This window comes from Opisthocomus hoazin, chromosome 10 (genome assembly GCF_030867145.1).
Source record: "Opisthocomus hoazin isolate bOpiHoa1 chromosome 10, bOpiHoa1.hap1, whole genome shotgun sequence".
Lineage (NCBI taxonomy): Eukaryota > Metazoa > Chordata > Aves > Opisthocomiformes > Opisthocomidae > Opisthocomus > Opisthocomus hoazin.
In genome coordinates, this window is record NC_134423.1 from 13,538,372 (window position 1) to 13,556,194 (window position 17,823).

At 42.8% G+C, this 17,823-nt stretch overlaps 1 protein-coding gene across 8 annotated transcripts in view; it reads left to right on the forward strand.

The window, feature by feature from the left end:
- Window positions 1-17,823, forward strand: part of MYO9A (myosin IXA) — a 192,851-nt gene that overhangs the window by 29,227 nt on the left and 145,801 nt on the right. For all 8 annotated transcript variants that reach the window (XM_075432172.1, XM_075432164.1, XM_075432167.1 and 5 more), the window contains exon 2: window positions 5,977-6,898. In XM_075432172.1, the coding sequence (XP_075288287.1) occupies window positions 6,056-6,898 (843 nt within the window). In that variant the 5' untranslated portion in view covers window positions 5,977-6,055. The remainder of the gene's footprint in view (window positions 1-5,976; window positions 6,899-17,823) is intronic.

Below are 17,823 nucleotides of genomic sequence, written 5' to 3' on the forward strand. Positions count from 1 at the left end.
CTACCAGAGGCGTGGTGGTTAACACTGGCCAAGCGTGGTTTCTCCTTTTATTAGGACTCTTGTCAATAACAGCCAAAAACGAGTTTATGAATCTAACTCGAGTTGGGGATGTTGAGAAGGTTTATCTACAAAGTCATTTGGGTGTGCGGGAAGTGAAGGGACACCAGATTTTTAGGTTCACCCATGTTTACATTGAACTCTGAGCAAGATGAAGCAGATTTAGCAAGGGAGAAGAATTCTTGATTACAGAATTGAGACCAAATGGAAAATGTTAAGGGGAGAGGAAAGAAATGACCGAAGCCGTAAAATGTGTAGTTTGGATGCTCCTGCCGTTGCATGCTTGTCCTCACTGTCGCAGGAGATGGGTCGTTTGGTGCCTGCAGGGGCTGTGTTTTGGTTGTGTGTTGGTACCTTGTTGCACCAGGTAGAGCGGGGACTTATGTCTGGAGCATCTGCAAGTGTGTCTAGAGCATCTGCAAGTGTGTCTCTGCTCCTGCTTTTGTTTTCTGATCTAAATGGGGTTGTCTCACTGCATTGGTGTCTTGCTTAGGTGTTTCAGTCCAAATAAACTGCTCTGAAATTTATCTAAACGACCTTTGTTCTGTATAAGGGCGATCGTGGAGTGCTGATGGTTTCCTTCCCAGCCCCGCCCCCCAATCCAAGCTTATCATCCCTTTTGAAGAAGTAAATTTGAATTGCAATTACGAATCTAGTTGAAGATGCCCCTGCTCATTGCAAGAGGGTTGGACTAGATGAATTTTAAAGGTCTCTTCAAACCCAAACCGTTCTATGATCACTGTGACACACACAAATCTCACTGCATTAGAGGTTTCATTCTTCTGGGCAAAACTCATTTTACAGAAGTTTTGCATGCAATTTTACTGCAAAACAGTCCCCTTTGCACCTCCTGCCTTTCCCGCACCTATACCTGAGTCCATAAATCTGCATTTTGGGTAGCACCACCTCCTACACTTCGCACAGCAAACAGTGGGAAGAGAAAAACATGGTGAGCATGGAAGAGAAAGGTGATAAAAAGAAGGTTAAGCATTGTATAAATGATCAAATGAACTGACATGTAGAACTGAATAATAACCAAGACGTTGAGCGTTTCCATGGGCTTTTCTGCCCATCTAGGACGTGGTCGTTCTTTCACCATCAGCCACAGGTGTGTCAATCTGGCATCAGTTTTGATGTGTCGGAGGTGTTATTTTGGGTCCCAGCAACATGAGACTATTTGCTGCTGCAGGAGAGAAATTCAGAGAGCTCGTGTGCTGATATATTTAGGTTAAGCAGTAAAGTATGTTTAAATTTGAAGTTTATTTATCAGATTTTAAGTTTATCTGTTTCAGGAATTTCTGTCCCACGCGGTATGCATTTTGACATACCGGTAGGTGGATAAATCCAGGCTGTCTTGAGCAGCCGAGCCTGTTGTGATTGCCCGAGGGCTGGGAAGAGGGAGAGGGTTTCACTGTTTTTGTAGTCCCTTGTCTGGGTTATGGGATGTTACAATAAAACCAAGTGAACTTTGCTTCCAGAATTGCCCCTTTAGCAGCCTCACTGCTGACACTAATCTCTGTTTTTTCCAAATCATCCAATATTTGGCAAACTCTGTCTACGATTTCAGGCTCTAGCTGTCACAGGTTATTTATGACGGGTACTGGTACTTCCAGTGGACGATTTACTTTGGAATTTTGCCACGTGTTGCTTACACTGTCCCTGATAATGAAAATACTGAGATTGATCTTTCTGAATGGAAAAATAAGAAACAGCGTGACTGAAAGCCTCCATTTCAGTTAGCTTTGCGAAGGTAATTGCAGCATCCTCATTTGCTTGATGTCTCTTATAAAATAACACTTGCTAAAAAAAGCAGCCCCCAGTGCAAGAGCGCTCAGTGTATGCGTTCATATATATGTTCAGTTTGAGAAAGCACCTTCACTACCAGAGTTTATGTATGTTAAGCTGTGGTCAGCTAGTAAAAGGTTGCATATAACCACTCTTTACAAGTTTAGTGTATGCACAAAGCCTAGTTGACTGTCAAAATTTTAGTGTGCTTTTTCTGTCAGCCTGCTGGTTGTCACATTATTCTTGTGACTTTTATAAGGGCCTCTGAGCTCCTAGGAAATACTAATCTATTTTTTATGTAGGAGGACACAAGGCTTAATTTGTAACCCCAAGTATGTTTTGAGATCATGCTTTTTACATTGCAAGTAGAATTATGTTATGATAGTAAAATTGAGCAAAATCAGTGTGCAGGGTCAATCTGAGAATCTTCATGCAAATGTAGAAAATGGAAAAGAAAATATTCTACTGAAAGTATATTGGCTTAAAATGTCAAATTCTTCCTTTCACAGGCATGCATAGTCCATAAATTTTGGCCAGAGTGTTCACGGGAGTTGACAATTATTTCTGGTCTGATGTATCCCCAGGGTTGCCATCTCCTGCGGGATCAGCATCCCGTTACTGCTGCCTTCATCCTTGCCAAAGCCAGTACATGAAGCAGCTGAACGATAGCTTGGTGATAAAGTCAGGATGTTTAAAAATCTACCACTTACTTGGGTACAGGGACAAGGACCCCCTTTCAGTAAGATGTTAGCTTTTCTTTTCTTATATAAATGACTTGCCTAGTTAGATGTAGCACAATTTTTTTAAATGCTCTCATCAAAATGTAAACGTGTAGCAATGCAAAATGCCTTTGGTTAAAATAGTGCATAGAGTGAGTATTTGCAGGTTGTGAAATAATCTTTTGTTGTTCTTTTCATGTTCGTATTTAATATTTTTTGTCCAAACACAAAAATGTTAATTTTAAGTCATATAAAAGCTAATATGACAGCTTGCTTGAACAGTTGTCAATAGGAGAGCCTTTCTCCCTGACATGTGCTAATTACCTAATTACATGTGTTTCATTGCAAGATTTTCTCCAAAATCCTTTGGAAACTGACTGTCTGCGAGAGGTGTGTTTGATGTGGAGCAGAGCCAGGTTCATGTGCATCAGCAGCTGGGAGATCACAAGCAATTATCTTCATTAATGTTTCTTTGACCTAACCTAGTACTCTGAGACATGTTCAGCGTTATTAAAAGTGAATCCTGTGGCATGCCTCCTGTGATTTATAAGGCTCAAATTAACACCTCTTTGCTTTCTGACCTTGCTAAATTTCTTAGTCATTAGTGGAAGCTTCTGATGTTTGAGTGTTTTTGGGGAGGACTTGGGTCTTCTGCGTTTCCAGAGTTTCTGGGGTTTTTAGGATCTCCATGGGGCATGCTTGGCTCGTGATTCTGGTGGATTCAAGTTGTTGTTTGGATGCAGAAGACACAGATGTGTATTCTACAGAGTCCATGCAGAACAAGCATGTATGGAGAAGTGAGGAAAGCTTTTGGGTAGGTGGGGTAGAGTGACCTGATGCTTTAGAGAGAACTTACTGAGCTTGCAAGTATTTTATGGGAGGGCAGACGTAGAAGAGAAGGTCAATTTACTCAAGGTAACCAACTTAAAGTCCTGTTTCCAGTTCTTATGTGAGTCAGCAGTCTTCAATATGCTCTGATAACTTGAATAAAAATAGCCAGTCCTCTTGTCATAGAATCGTAGAATGGTTTGGGTTGGAAGGGACCTTAAAGACCATCTACTTCCAACCCCTGCCATGGGCAGGAAAATGTAAGCTTTGAAGTGAAATCTTGGTGGGGAATTATCTCTACTAAGTGTTTCCCATCCCCCCCACCCCCCCCTTCTTGAAGAAAGGCTGATGCTGGAGTTGCAGAGCTAGACAAAGAAAGCCCAACCCAGCACTTAACTGACATCATCCCTGTTGCATCTGTGCCTATGCTAAACTTATAGCAAAGCAGCTGGAGCACTTCCCAGTATATAACATATGTCCTGCTACCAAGCAATGTGCCATGAATGCCTGCCAGATGTATTTCACTGTGACATATTAATTTCTTTGCTTCAAATAGCACATGGCTGGGGTTAATATATGTAATGAAATATTGCAGTGAGAAACAATACAATGGAAAATAATGCTTTTCATTTAAGGACCTCAGAAATGCTGGTAGTAAATTAAACAAATCTGCAAATCCCAGCTTTGCGTGGATGTAGATGATTGGGTGGCTGTGCTTGGACTGAAGGTCTTGGATCCAGGTACTTGGGGAGGAGCACAAGGACAGGGCCACCATGTGAAATGCTTCCTCTGAATACTCTTCCCAACACTGAATATCTGAAGCTCAAGAGCTCCCTAAACCTGACATGGTTTGACTGTTCTTGAGCATTTTGTTGACCCTCATAGTCGTGAGGTCTGGCTCCTGTGGGACAGTGCTCAAGGAAAAGCTCAGTGTGACAGATATTGTTAGGATGTGCATCACATAAACTTTTATCTTTATTAAATGTCACCTGCCACTTTATTGCCCAGATCCTGGCTCTGAGGGTCCTCTGTGTTTCTTCGTAGTTACCTTTTGTCTTTATACTGGAATAACTCTTAACATCTTCAAGGGGAGTTTGGAGTTTGTTAGAACCAGTTGGTGGAAAACTGAGGACCACTAACTCTGGAGTTGCTTTCATGTGAGGCCAGTGGTGGGGTGTTGTCTTCTTGTAGTGATCGAGTCTGAGAAATTATCTGTGCATGTGATGATTTCAACACTGGAGATTTGTGTTTTGTAGTTTTGGAGCGGTATGAGGGAAATAAAAAGTGCGATTGTGCAAGTGAGTTGGCTGTTGTACTTCATATCTGATGTCAGATATGGACACCTTTGGAAAAGGTTGTCTTGGTGGGTGGAGAAGTGGTATTATTTGAATCCTGATGGATTTAGAATCTCCTGAGCAAGACAGGAAAGGAGTTTATCTGCTGTTCACTGGCACAGGACCATGAGATAATCTATCTAGGGCAAGGACCAGATCCACAGGGGAAGGTGATGGTCATTTTTTCCTAGCATGAAGCAGCTAAGATTGGAGAGTGTTTTGTACCACGCACCCGTGAGAAGCTGATGATTCTCACAGTCTGGATTTCGGAGCAGCTGTAGGAGTAGGTGAGTCCTGTCCCTACAAGGTCCTCATCCCAGGAGTACTGGAGAAAAGCATCGGGCATATCAGCAGTGTGTGCTCTTGGATGGGACCCCATGCAGGAGTTGCCTGTTCATTTGCAATGCAAAAGAACATGGAGCTTGTGACAACTGAGCAATTCAATTTTTTTAAACTTGTGACTAAGCAAATCCTTGTGTTTCAAGAGTCATTTTGAATGGTGTTCAGGAAGGCCTTTGAATTGACAAAGAAAGCATTTTCCTTTTGGTTGGAGTATGCCTTTAAGGTGATATTTTAAAGCTGGTTTTTTTAAGTTAGCATTTTATGCAACTGTTCAAAATCTCAAAAGGTTTAGTACTCTGTCAACACCTAGAAAATATGTAATTTCTGTATATGGGTAAGTCAGTGCTGGCAAAGTCAAGAGGTGTTTTCCAAAGTCATGGTGAGCTGAATGATGCTTTTGCTAAGTTGGCATGAAGTAGGCAAAAGCGGAAATAGAGGCACTACCTCTGAAGTTATTTGGTAATGTTAAGTGACAAGGCTGTAGCGACTTTGGGGTGAGGGGAATGCCACTATTGATTCAGTATGCTGTCTGGTATATTGTTCACAAAGTACCAATTTTATTCTCTGTAAAATGCACTAAAAATCAGAGGTCTGTTTGAGTCTTTGAAGCCTCAGAGTCAAGGAAAGATTAGCAAAAGCTTGAGGTGCTGTAGGTAGTTGTGTCCGAGTAGAAGGGAGCCTGAGGTGGCTAGTGTTTGTGCACTAAATAGCTTTACTTGTTACAGCTTTCGTGTGTTAAAACTCTGCTCCCTTTTCAGAAGTCGGGTGGGAATCATCATGTGCCTTCTTAAGGTGATAGGTGTCATCACTTGAGTTGCTGCATTGCATCTCATGATGCACGTCAACCATTTTTCAAGGATCCCTACCAAGATAAACTGCATAACCTGTTTTTGTTTTCCATCTTTTTTTAGCGTTGCTAACATGATGACCTGAGACCATACAGGACGGTCCTGACTATGCAGTGCAGGTACTGATGGGAAAGGATCCAATATGAGTGTAAATGATGTTGGAGGAAGACGACGCTTTGAGGATAGCGAGTACACGCTGCACATATACCCTGGGAGCATCGCAGAAGGGACTATCTACTGCCCCATCACGGCCAGGAAAACTTCCACAGCTGCTGAGGTGATCGATTCTCTCATTAATAAACTTCAGCTTGAGAAAACAAAATGTTACGTCCTTGCCGAAGTGAAGGAGTTTGGTGGGGAGGAATGGATCCTCAATCCTACGGACTGCCCGGTCCAGCGCATGATGCTGTGGCCTCGCATGGCCCTGGAGAACCGCATCAGTGGCGAGGATTATCGCTTCCTCCTGCGGGAGAAGAACCTGGATGGCTCCATTCACTACGGGAGCCTCCAGTCCTGGCTGCGGGTGACAGAGGAGCGTCGCAGGATGGTGGAGCGTGGCTTCCTTCCGCAGCCACAGCAGAAGGACTACGATGACTTGTGCAGCCTGCCGGACTTGAACGAGAAAACGCTCCTGGAAAATCTCAGAAACCGCTTCAAGCAAGAAAAAATCTACACCTATGTAGGCAGCATCCTCATCGTTATTAATCCGTTCAAGTTTCTACCTATTTATAACCCCAAGTATGTCAAGATGTATGATAACCATCAGCTGGGAAAGCTGGAGCCTCATATTTACGCTGTGGCAGATGTGGCTTACCACGCCATGCTTCAGCGGAGGAAGAACCAGTGCATCGTGATTTCAGGAGAGAGCGGGTCGGGAAAGACACAGAGCACCAACTTCCTGATTCATCACCTCACCGCCCTCAGCCAGAAGGGATTTGCCAGCGGAGTAGAACAGATTATTCTTGGAGCTGGACCAGTGCTTGAGGTAAGATGAAAACGATTGTAGCGTGGAAACTTTTTAACGGTGCAGGAAAAAAAAAACCAAACCCCAAACAAGTAGTTGGGATTTTATTATGACACTAGTCTGGGGTTGTCTGTTAAATGCTGATAATAGTTACAACAGTATTAGCAATAAGAGAAAGCTGTGTTTCTGCCTATAGAGACCTACCTGCTTTTAAAAAAAAAGGAAGAATATAAGTACAGCAAATAGCTTTCTGACAAATTTATTAATGCTTGGTTTTCACTGAAGTGTTTCTTAATACTGATATATCTCAGTGATTTTTCAGTTTGAAAATGGAAATGAAAAAGCCTTTCTTGAATTATCAGTAGCCTTTCTTTGTAGTACATTCAAAAGAGAATTCATTGCTCATAGTATATTGATAGTGTTGTATTTATGGAGTATCAGTGTGCTCAACTTAATTGAGCTGGGGAAGAGATCAAAGGTAACTTTCATGGTCAAAATTTCATTTTCTAATCATGAGTACGTGTTTTGGCCAGTGCAATTAGTTACTTTGAGGACTTTTCCTGTATATGAAAGGAGATTAGATGAATTACACCATTAATTTTGCAGATATGAAACTCTAAAGAAGGATGCAAGCATTCATTAATTAATTTACCTTGAGTTTGTGCTGTAACTCTTTGAAACAGTTTTCCTTGGACATCTCAGTTTTGCTCGTTAAAGAGTTTTTTGTTTGTTAAAGCCCATCTGCACATGGGCGACGTGAGCATCAGCTTAGCCATGCTGTGGTTCTTTGAAGCCATGGTACAGAGAGGTGGCTTGATGGTGGCGTTTTCATCCCATAAAATATGAAGTGGCTTTGACTAAAGGATAGTAAAACTCATGGATTTGGGGGGATTTGTTTTCTATTTTGAAAGGATTTTTTTGGCAGTAGTAGACAAAGATTTTGCAAAGCCAACAAGTCGTTTTCTGTTTTCACATCAGGTAGAATGGGCTGAGCTAATTTAATTTGGAGTTAGCAAATTATTAAAGTCATTTGGGATGGGCTTTGCCCTGAAAAGTAGCAAAGCTGTATAACAAACTGAAAGTAAAGGAATTAAAAAGGCTTTTTTTTTTTTTTGACAGTCTGCATGACACTGTGTGTTAATTTTTTTAAAGCATGCAGGCAAGTGGGCTCCCCGTTCTTGCACTCAGCAGTGTTTCTCCTGTTGTTGTGCAAGAGATTATGCAGCTGTTTCTTGCTGGAGTTGATGAGAAAGTATCAGTGGCAGTCTGCAATTAATGGTTGTTCCTGCGGTGACCCAGTTAGGTGACCACATTAATTTTAGAAAACAGGTATGAGAACAATTGCATTCCGTCTCCAGTCCTGTTATTTGTAACATTTGCATGCCTGTTTGGTTTTCGGTATGCTTTTTAACGCATCTTGTTGGACCAGGGTTCACTTCATAGTTCTCTGAAGTAGTGTCAGAGAGAGTGTCTCTGTCTAGCTTAGATTGCCAGAGGTGGAGAAGAGAGATCTCAATGAAAGAGAAGGTAGAAAGAAGTTCTGGGAAGTGTTTTCTTTTCTTAAATTCTACTTTTTCCAGGAATAGATAAGATAGTCCAGTTGCAAAACTGCCAGAGCATCACTCAGTCCACTGATGCAGTCCCTTAAATCAATGAACTGTTCCACCTACTTGAAAAATAAAATCGCCTCCCCCCTCCTGCCCCCAGTACAGACTTAGAGTCCTTGGTTATAGTCAAACAAGCTTGTGTCCGGAGGTGAGAAATAGAGGATGCCCATGAGCTACGCGTTTCTTTGCTCTTCTTTCTCTGCTTGCTGTTATTTTCTGCTAGCGAACAGGGAGAACAGGGTACAAGCAGTTTCAGGATGGTGCAATGTCAAGATTGGTTGTCAGGAACCCTGTTGTTGCCCCTGTGTTTCGGGATCCGAAGCTGAAGTCTGCTTGCTTGGCTCTTGAGTGGTGGAGGGCAGCAGTGCTAACGGTTTGGCAAGTAGTGCTGCTCTGGTGATGGCCACTTCCTTCTTTCTGGGGAACTTGGTGTGTGTTGGGATCAGGAACAGGGGAGGGATGCACTAAGCCTTTCTGCTTTCCTTTCGCAAGATCTGCAGCTGTTTTTAAGGAGGGGGGTAATCTGAATCATATCTGTTATTTCTTTTGCTTTTGGATCAGAAGTTTGCATTCCTTTGCTCTGGCAGCGGGACGGCTGCTGTTGCGCTTCTCTAGCTGCCTCCAGGTCTCTCGGAGAAAGTGAGGGTAATCCAGAATTTCTTCTGCTCTGCCAGCACCAGTCCTGCATAGTCACAAATCACACAGGCTTAAAGATAAGATGTGCATACTTCTGGTTTTCCTTCACTTCCTAAAATTTCCCAAAAAAGGGATCTTTGGAGAAGATCTGTTGTAAAAGGTTGTGTTACCCTGCCACCCGTTTGCAGATTTGACCTTTTGATTCTTTGTGGTTGAAATATAGTGTTCTATTCTCTGTGAGTTTAGATGCCAAACCTGTGTGTTTATTTTTTCCCCTCTTTTTCTTCATTCTTCCTCCCCAGACACCTTCTTGGATCCCCTTGATTGCCTGCTGCGTATTTAAAATTACATGGTGTTCAGCTCAGGCTTGTCTTTTAGGAGGCAGTGACATATCTCTTAATGTTGTGACTTCTGATTTGGGGAACAGAGCACAGCAAGTAGGAGTTTACTTGGACCCGTTAATCTCCTTTTCTGTCCCTGATTGCAAAGCATTTCTGGTAGGCCGAGTATTTGCACCGAACGGCCCGTTCCTGGGAATGCCTTTGCAGTCGTGCTCACACGGCAAGAGCGGAAGCGGAGCAAAATTAAGATTTTTTTTTATTTTTTATTTTTTTTCCTCTGTAGCTTCACTGTTTTCCTAATTTACCTTTTTTGAATAGCCCCAGGCTATTGTTTGGGACTTTTTCTCTTGCATGAGATTCCTGTGAGCCTTGTCCAAATTGCACTGTTGGGGACGGCTGTCAAGGCAAACTGTTACTGCCATCTAAACGCGGTCATGTCATGCAGCAGTTGTATGCCGCAGCAACTGCAGTTAGAGGGGTGTACTGAGACCAAACGTGTCCCTTTAAAATGTATTTGACAGAAGTCCTGTGGATTTCCTTTTTCCTTAAATGGGATTTAATAGGCAGGCTTGTTCTGTAGCAGTGCTCCTTGAAGTGATTGCCATATGCCTTTCTGTTTTTGTGATAAATGATATTATAAAATGTTTGCATATTTATAGATTGTTTATTTGTGATAACTGATATTACTTAAATACCATGTTTATTTTTCTAAGAATAAGGTTCCAGTTGTTTAAAAAGGTGATTTTCTTTACATTTTTTCAGTATTTTTCCCAATTTTCTTATAAAGCACATTTTTCCCTGTAGAAGATTGCTTTGTCAGCAGGGTATCCGTAGAGCTGAGTTTACCAAAATTTTGCTCTCTGGCTATTTAGTTGCAAGAGCGAACTTCTCAAATTCTATTATTTTATGTAGCTATTGGAGGAAGAGTTGCATGTGGTGCTGTTGAGTTCTGTTTCTGATAGACCTCATGCAATACTTGAGATGAAAACTTCATTATGCTTGGCTTGGTGCTCCCTGAGGGACCCAGAGTGCGTAACTTTCCTGCCACGTAGGTAGTTTGTTTCTCATTTAGATGCCAACCCTGATATTGGTTAAGAAAGAATCGAGGAAATATGCCAGTCAAGCAAACTCTTTACTCCAACAGTTGCACTTTTTTTGGAGAGGGGAATAGGAGGAGCCTTCCTATAGTAAACTTATGCAGATCAAGAAGTGCTTCTACTTACTTTATAACTCTGAAAGCTGCAATTACAGTTTGTCTCTAAAAACGCCAAAGTGTCATTATTGCAGGACTTCCAGTTAAGGGTGGTGAGGCACTGGAAGAGGTTGCCCAGAGAAGCTGTGGATGCCCCATCATTGGAACTGTTCAAGGCAGGCTGAACAACCTGATCTAGTGGAAGATGTCCCTGCCCACAGCAGATTGGACTAGATGATCTTTGAAGGTCTCTTCTGACCCAAACCATTCTGTGATTCAATTAGGTGTCTACCTGGAGAACCATGGTTTAGCCATTGGGCTGTTTTACCCTGTGGGTAGGTAGCTTGTTCTTGTGAACTTAAGACAGTGTTTTAAGACCCTGTTTTCTCTTTAGACTGGCTAGAAACATCCAAATGAACTTTATATTGGAATCCCAGCTTGTTTTTGTAGACTTAAACCTTTGGAGGTGGATGTTGGCGTGCCCGTGATCCCCATGATCCATCACCCTGCACCGGTGCATGATGCAGCACGTGAGCATCCTCCTCCATTCAGTGCAAAGCGAAACATAAACCGTGCTTCAGCTTTCCTGGGGAGGTTTGAATGCAAGTTAATTTGTTATATCGTGTTACTTTTTTTTCCAATTCTCAGCAAAAATGCAGAAGTAGCAAATTTCTCCGTGGCTCAGGTATGCCCAAAGGGTCCCCAGACAGGTATCGGGTGAGCCTAGACCTAAAGGAGTCTGCACTGGATCGTTTTATTGTCCATAGCTTTCCCAACATCTCGTTTGTCACAAGAAGTACTGCGACAGCAGCTAGAAAAAACAGACATGTTTTCTAAGCAGCTGTTTACATGCATATTCAAACATCCCAGTGGAGATAACTGCTTTTAAAAAAAAAGGGGAGGGGGGGGTCGGGGCAAAAAGAAACGTTTCTGTGACAGGCTGAGGAATGCTACCGGTGGCAGAGGGTGGCTGTTGCTGTCCTTCACAGCCAGTGTGCATCTGCAGCATCTATACCGGGGAAAAAAAGAAGTTGATTGCTTGAATTGCTTTCGAAGAAGAGCAGCTAGCCTTTTGTAGTGGGGGCAATGCTATTTGCATTCCCAATAGATGGTGGTTTTGCATGGAAACCTTAGGGACAGCAGCTGGAATTGCTTTTTAATTTCTGGAGCAATATTATACAATATGCATGTGCTGGTTGTATGGGGAAGTTATCGCTTCAGTCTTAAGGTTTAGAAGTCTAAAAGCTGTCAATTTTCTTATTTTTTAATCCCGATTGTTGGATTGTTAGAGGAAAATGTAAGTGTCAGTTATAAGATACTGAGTTTTATTTTATAGGACTTTGCCGTGGTAATGTACAGCCTCTGTCGAACTGAATTCAGCTCTCGTAGCAGCAGCTGAAGAGCTGGCTGCTGTTTGGTGCGAGTGAAAATGATACCGCGCTGCCAGAACTTCAGTAGATGCTGCTGAATGTTTCCAGAGTTAAACAAAGAACTATTGAGTGGAGCTGCTGAAAAAAATCAATTAACTAGAAGAATCAGGCATGTCCTGGACTTTCAGTGTGTTTGAGTGGCATTGGACAGCGCGGAGATGCTAAAGCTAAAAGTGCAGGCATCCTCCACTGCTGCTCCCAAGCCTTTTGGCCGGATGCGTGCAAGACCCATAGTAATCCCAGCTACGACCTAGCTGCATCGGCAGATCCCGCTCTGTTAACTCGTGCAGTGCATAGCCAGGATAAGGCAATGCTATTTTTATACGGCAAATTATGGTGCAATTATTTCCCTGCGAGAAAAGGCATTTTCAAATTAAGCGTATTCATATTTTTACTTGGAAAAGTGTTAATAGGAGGTAACCAAATTTCATTAAAATCGACTTGAAAAAAATCTGATTTAGTTCATGAAGTTCAGCTTCCAATACACTCTTTTTTAAGAAGTTAGGTTGTGTCCTGAGGCTCTAGAGGTTTTGTATCTGAAAAATGGATTTATATGAAGAGGAGAGGAAAGAATCTTTATTCTACTTGTGACTCCCCATTGATTGTTTTTAACCTGTAATATATGCATTTATTGATCTCCGGTGTGGTCTGAGTTTGGGGTAGGTGTTTAGTGCAGCAGCCAGGATTTTTTCGCCTTGCATTCTTCCTTCCCCAGTGCACAGAAAGGTTAGAGAGGGAGCAGCGCACAGAGATTATACAGTTGATGCCTAATGTGGGAAGAATTTGTGCAGGCCTCTGCCGGCAGCACTGACACAAAGGAGTCATACAGCAAGGCTCATGCACCAAATGCTTTTCACCAGCGCTTTCAAAATGCTGTTATTCTTTAGCTGGGGATATTTTACAGTTTCAGGCTCTGTATCAAATAGTGTCTGTTCATCTGTTTCTCTGAAGCTGAAGAATTCAGTGTTTTCACTTTAGAGGCTTCTTGCAATATCCAAATTGGCTGTATCGGTGGCTGAGTTTAATATTACTTTTTTTTAAGAAATTATTTGCTATCTTCAGCAAACATTTTGTCACACCAAATCCAGTTTATTATGCGTCAATAACAGAAATTGTTATTTCTGACCTGAGATGACTGCAGGAAAATGGATTAGTTATTAAAGCAGGTTTATGAGAAGCTGCCTTTTTCTCCACCCGTAAGAAATAAGCAGCTATTTTGTTTCTAGGAGGAAAATGCTAAATAAAAGCCTGCCTTTGCTGGAGTGCTTGACTTCTGGTGAGCATTTTAGTCAACCTACACATCTAAGCATCCCATCCTTTTTCTCCCTCCTTGTCACCTCTTCTTGGAGGAGTTGTTTTGTTTTGCGATTCGTTCTCATTCATACCCTTCCACTTTTATCCTTTTCTTTAGTTTTCTTTCACCGATCTCTTAGGGTCTCACTTTTCCCTCTATAGATCTATATCTAGATTTCATATATATATAGGTATTCTGTACCTAGAGATCTAGATTTCATAGAAATCTGGATCCCCAGATATCTGGATATCTAGATTATATAGATATTTGTCTATATATATCTCTATATATCTATAAAATGTAGTCCTGAGTCTGACCCAAGCAGGGAGCAGGTATTCATGCTTGCGTGCAACCATAGCGAACCCAGATGATGCTCAGCATTATACGGTATTAGAGAACAATTGACTATATTAATACAATTTTTAAATTTTCCAGTGATTTATTGCACTAGTGTATTTGTTACTTGGTTTTGTATTAAGCTTTTTTTAAAACCAGAATATCAAGGTGCACATTTGATAAACCATGAAGGAATGACCTCTTTCACAGAATCACAGAATGGTAGGGGTTGGAAGGGACCTCTGTGGGTCATCTAGTCCAACCCTCCTGCTGAAGCAGGGTCACCTTCAGTAGGCTGTAGAGGACCTTGTCCAGGTGGGTCTGGAATATCTCCAGAGAAGGAGACTCCACAACCTCCCTGGGCAGCCTGGGACAGTGCTCCGTCACCCTCAGAGGGAACAAGTTCTTCCTCATCTTCAGCTGGAGCTTCCTGTGCTTCAGTTTGTGCCCATTGCCCCTTGTCCTGTTGCTGGGCACCACTGAAAAGAGTCTGGCCCCATCCTCCTGACACCCACCCTGCAGATATTTATAGGCATTTCTAAGGTCCCCTCTCAGCCTTCTCTTCTTCAGGCTAAACAGGCCCAGCTCCTTCAGCCTCTCCTCGTAGGAGAGATGTTCCAGTCCCCTCATCATCCTTGTAGCCCTCCACTGGACTCTCTCCAGTAGCTCCTCATCTTTCTTGAAGTGGGGAGCCCAGCACTGGACACAGGACTCCAGATGGGGCCTCACCAGGGCAGAGTAGAGGGGGAGGAGAACCTCCCTTGTCCTGCTGGCCACACTCTTCTTGATGCACCCCAGGATCCCATTGGCCTTCTTGACAACCAGGGCACACTGCTGCCTCATGGTTAACCGTCATCCACCAGGACATCCAGGTCCCTCTCCACAGAGCTGCTCTCCAGCAGGTCCGCCCCAAGACTGTACTGATGCACGGGGTTGGTCCTCCCCAGGTGCAGGACCCTGCACTTGCCCTTGTTGAACCTCATCAGGTTCCTCTCTGCCCAACTCTCCAATCTGTCCAGGTCTTGCTGAATGGCAGCACAGCCTGCTGGTGTATCCACCACTCCTCCCAGTTTTTTTGTTTCCTGAAAGCTGATGCCAGATGGGTGTTGTGGTGGCCCTTGGTGGGGAACAGAAGAGCCTGAGAAGGAGGAACCTTTGTAGGAGAGTGACTAAACCCGGCTCTGCTGCCTTTTTAGTGATTTCTGCTGTCCCTGGGGCTTTTCCAGGCACAAACCGTGAGTGCTCTCCACTGAACATCTCTGGTGAGTGCATTTGGCTTTGCTGCCCAAGGAGCAATACCCTCTCTTGTTTGCTCAATGAAGAGGTGGTAGTGTATTACTGCGCTTCAGGAATTCGAACAAACTGTTTCCCAAGGCAGCAAATAAAATTTTCTGAATCTGTCCTCAGTGTCTTCAAACACATGAGGCGTTCTCTTGCTATTTATGGCACAGAAATTGTTTATGTCAATTATTTTAGACAGTGAAGAGACAGAGAAAATGTGATTAGTTATGGGTTTTTTCCTTTTAATGTCTCCAGTGATTGTTGAGGTATTTAAACCTGAAGGAAGAGGGTTACTTTGGAAGTTAGTGCACGTGGCCGGTGCTTGCTCCTGCCTCTTTACTTTGTTTTCCTGTATGAGCCTTGATAGGTTTATGAGCATTGTATTTGTAAAGGTACTGAAGTACGTAGCTGACCTAGGTAGAAATTAAAGATATGTATACATCCGTAGGTTATATATGTTCATATACACCCTATATATAATGTTAGCAAGCAGTTCAGCACAAAAGGGAGCAGCAGTGTGGAGGGAAGCAGCGGGTGCTGAGCCTGCGTGTGCACCTTCAAGGTCGGACTGCAGATGAGCCCCCATCTGGTCCTGCAGCAGACAACCTCAGTTGCCTACAACCAGGATTTAGTCTGAATCACAGCTGAAGTGGATTTAGTGGCGGGCAGTCAAGAAGTTCCCTTTGAAGACCTGCTGAGCTGAGTGCAGCACTGCGGCAATGCAATGTATATGCGTTATTTCCCCATATGCTTACTATAGGAAGAGAGGAGTCAACACATCCGTTGATGACTGCAAGTAGAGCATAAGCATCAGTGTGAATCGTGATCATCATTCAGGGTTGTGTCAACGAAAATGTCTAAACCCACGAATTGCCAGGATGAGCGGTGTTGACCGTCTCTTCTACAGCTTGGAGAAGGTTGCATTTTCTACACGGTCTTAATGTCTGCCAGATATAAAGAAACTTAACCAAGTGTCTCCTGCTTTGACTGAATACCTTTGCCAAATTCAGCAGAAATCAATTTAAAAATAAGTCAGTATAGCAAAGCATAGGCAGGTAGCTGCTTCAATTTGTTCAGCCTCTAAGGTTAAATATTGTGCAGAGGTGAAGTTAAAGCTCAGTGGAGTGTGTGGCAGAGGGCGATGGAACGATCCTTCCTCAAACCCATGTTGCACAAGTCTCACTGAAGCTCGTGGCAGCAGTTTGGGGTAGGCAAATAAAATAATTGTTTCCCGTGTTTGCAGAGAGGATCTACCTTAACAGCAGCAGCTGACTGCATCTCGCTGTTATTCGCTTAATTAAGATGGATGAGGGATAAACGTTGTGCCAGACAGTTGAATCTCTGGCTTTGTCACAGTGATTGGGGATTTGGACTTTTATGGGCAAAGCCTGAGATAGAGAAGATGAAAGAACAAGCTGTATCTTAAGACTTACTGTCGAGTTTAAAACAGTGGAGCCCTCTTGCAGATCATTTATTTTAGGACATATAAAGCATTAAAAAAAAAAAAAAAGTCCGTTCTGCATCAGTGTGAGCAACCAATTAGCAATGCTTGTTATCACCGGGCTGGTTGGTGCCCCACGTGTCTCCCAGCTTGCTCCTGTGAAGCTTCACGATGCTAGTAATCACCACCTCTCTTCAGTAGAGAAGAGACTTGGAGAGTGAGGTGCTCCTCGTTTGCCCGCAAGGATGACTATGCGCAGCCAGATGAAGGCTTCAGCTCATCCTTCGTCCCATTCCTGGGAGGATGTTAAGTAGGACAGGGTAATGCTTCCCTGATGGTCCCGCCACTTTCAGTCATCTGTAGCTCAGAGATGTCCTAAACAGGCAGTGATCTCTGTCCAGTAAATCTGGATGGGGTTTTTGGGGGTCAACTTGACTACATGAAGCTTATGATGACTACCATAAATTGTCTTTGTTCCAGCCAGCACCACAGGAACAGCAGCGCGCCACTTGCTTCTCGGCCTACACCTTGCTGGCTCTACCACATGCTGCTAACCTAGTAAGGATTTTCATAAAACTGTATCTTACGGTTACATGAAAGCTAAAGTTTTTGGTAGGTCTTAATGATACGATTGATAAAAAAATGATGTCTCTGTGACATAGTTGCTGTCTGCCTATGCTGGTGCTTGTCAGCCGCAGCAAAGCCGTCTGGATGCAAAATGAATGATTTCATCTCCCTTGTTGTAAACGCAGAGCATTTTTAAAATTACATATTTCCATTTTCAAGAGTCCTAGCCCTACCAATGCCCATAAGTAAAGCCAGAACAGAAGAAAAAATGGCACAATATTGTTTAAGAATCTAAGTGATTCAAAATTTAGCACAGCGCAAGACCAATCGGTATGCCTGGCTGTTATGAAAAACGTTATTTATAGTCATGAAAGCAAACTGTGTCTGTTATTTCCGTTATAAAAGGTACCAGGAAACCATATAATCCACTGTAGGAGAAGTAGGGATCCAAGTAATTGTGATTATTTCTGATTTTAAGCATTACTGGATATATTTAATACTTTTGCATTTACTGAGATGGTTGATTTAATGTGTTCATTCTGTTATGGGCAAATGGGTAGCAGGGCATAACGTGGTGGTTTCCAAGCAGTTCCTGTGAAAAGACTTACAGAAATGTTAATGCCACATGCTAAGAAAACATGAATTTTGAGGGGAAAAATAAGAAATATTTTTTAAGAAGAGCTTTTCAGAGTAAGAAACTGTTTAAAACTGCGTCCTCTCCTCATTGCCACTGTCAGGAAAGTGAGGTTTTGAAGGAGGAGAGCACAGGTCTCAGAAAAAAGGATATGTCTACCAAAAAATGCTGGGGACTAGGCTGACTT